The 1824-nt window shown below is 44.5% G+C and overlaps 1 protein-coding gene across 1 annotated transcript in view; it reads right to left on the bottom strand.

The window, feature by feature from the left end:
- Positions 1–1375: 1375 nt before the first annotated feature.
- Positions 1376–1824, bottom strand: part of LOC101571459 (cytochrome P450 2A5-like) — a 6771-nt gene continuing 6322 nt past the window's right edge. Inside the window, exon 9 of the mRNA XM_004647967.2 lies at positions 1376–1793. Coding sequence (XP_004648024.1) covers positions 1604–1793 — 190 coding nt within the window. The 3' untranslated portion in view covers positions 1376–1603. The remainder of the gene's footprint in view (positions 1794–1824) is intronic.

Raw genomic sequence — 1824 nt, 5'->3', positions numbered from 1 at the left:
GTTTGGATTTATCCAGCTGTGCCTGGCTTGGATCTGGCTGCTGTTCTCAGTTCCTTCCGTTTGTTGTCCTTTGGGCTGAACCTGTTGTGCCCCTCTGGCAAGATGTTCTGGTTCTGTACTAGGTGGGTGGTTCTGTCTCCTACACTCTCTGCAGGGATTTCAGCTGAAGTATTTTACCCCAGGCCTGTATGCCGTGCCTGAGCTGAGTCTGGAGGGGACAAGTTGGAGTAGGTGGGAGAGGCAGCTCTCCCACACACTCACCAGGCCTGGACTAGGACTGGAAATGGGGGTTTCCAGAACGCGACATATATTTTTACTGTGTGGGATAATGTTGCAGATCACTACGGAGTGATGAGAATTTCTCAAGAGGGTGAAAGATGGTGTTACCCACGCTGTGCCTTGACTGGGGCCAGTAGGTCATTCCAGGGCAGTGTAGCCAGAAGCTCTCCCACACACTCCCCAGGCCTGGGCTAGGACTGAATCTCTGGTTCCTGGAACGTGGCAGAAATTCCTACTCAGCGGGCAGGGTAGGGGAGGTGCTGTGGAGTGGTGGGGGCCTCCCAAGGGGTGGAAGAGGGTCTCACAGTGCTGCACCTGCCTGGAAACAGTAGGTCCTGCTGATACAGGGTAGCTGAATGTCTGCATGTTGTACTATGAATAACTACTGTGAAAACCACAATATATAATATATGAATTTTTGTAACTGTCCTACTAACCTATTTGGAACTGTCTCATTGCTTTACTTCTCAACAGAATTAATAAAAAATCATTTGTGCATAAACATACCCATTCTTATGGACATGTGCTAGTCCAAAGATATGGCTTTTTAAAACATGATTGTCTCTTTCATGCATGTCATTTAAGAAGCCTGATTGTTGTTTTCCAGCCTGCATCTGAGACAGAAACAGTGGCCTATCCTAATGAGAAGACAGACCGATACCCTAGATTCCATGGTATACATGAGTAGATGAGAATGTGGATAAGTGTGAGGGGAGGAGATCAAGTCATTGCCTGCTAGTGCTCCAAAACCCTGGAAAAGTATACTCAGATTTTATACATTTTTGTGGTTTTATTTGAGAAAAGTATAAACTTCAAGAATCTTCTCCTAATACTATGTGCAAAGATCTTGGTTCTAGTACTAGCTGGCCTCCTACATTCTGTGAGATCTTAGATTTAAATCTTGTAAGTCTCAGCTTAGTCACTTGCAATACTGATCCTCTTGCATGTTTCTGAGCATTAAGTGAGAAGATCATAGATGCTTTTTGGGCAGAATTGACACAGAATAGTGTGCAATTAATAGCTGCTGGTTGTGTCCTTTCATGATAGTTCTTTTAATTCTTGTGTTCAAATACATAATAATTGTATTCATCTTGAGTAATTGATACATACACATCTTTATTTTTATACACCTTTAGCAGTATCACATCTTTAGGAAAATGAGCAATCTGTTTTGTTTATTTTCCCACTTTTATCCCCTATGTTTCTTCCTTTCCCTTCACAACTTCCTTTCCATGAGCCCTCTTACTTCCAACTCACTCACCCAATCCCCAGATCAACATTTCCCTTGCCCCTCCATTTCTCCTACCCGTGGAAAAGCCCTAAATCAGCGGGGCACAAAGCTCATGGTGTAGTTCCGAGGGATGGTGGCAAAGCCCACATATTTGGGGGAAATGTCAATGTCCTGAGGCATCTGCAGGGACTGGAAGCGGAAGTTCTGCATGATGGTGGTGAGGAAGAGAAAGAGCTCCATTTTAGCCAGGCCTTCTCCAAAACAGTACCGCTTTCCTGATGAAGAGAAGAAGTATCAGGGTTAAAGGAAGCCCT

The sequence above is a fragment of the Octodon degus genome, unplaced genomic scaffold, assembly GCF_000260255.1.
Source record: "Octodon degus isolate 3935 unplaced genomic scaffold, OctDeg1.0 scaffold00344, whole genome shotgun sequence".
In the NCBI taxonomy this organism is placed as follows: domain Eukaryota; kingdom Metazoa; phylum Chordata; class Mammalia; order Rodentia; family Octodontidae; genus Octodon; species Octodon degus.
This window is presented reverse-complemented; position numbering and strand designations above follow the sequence as displayed.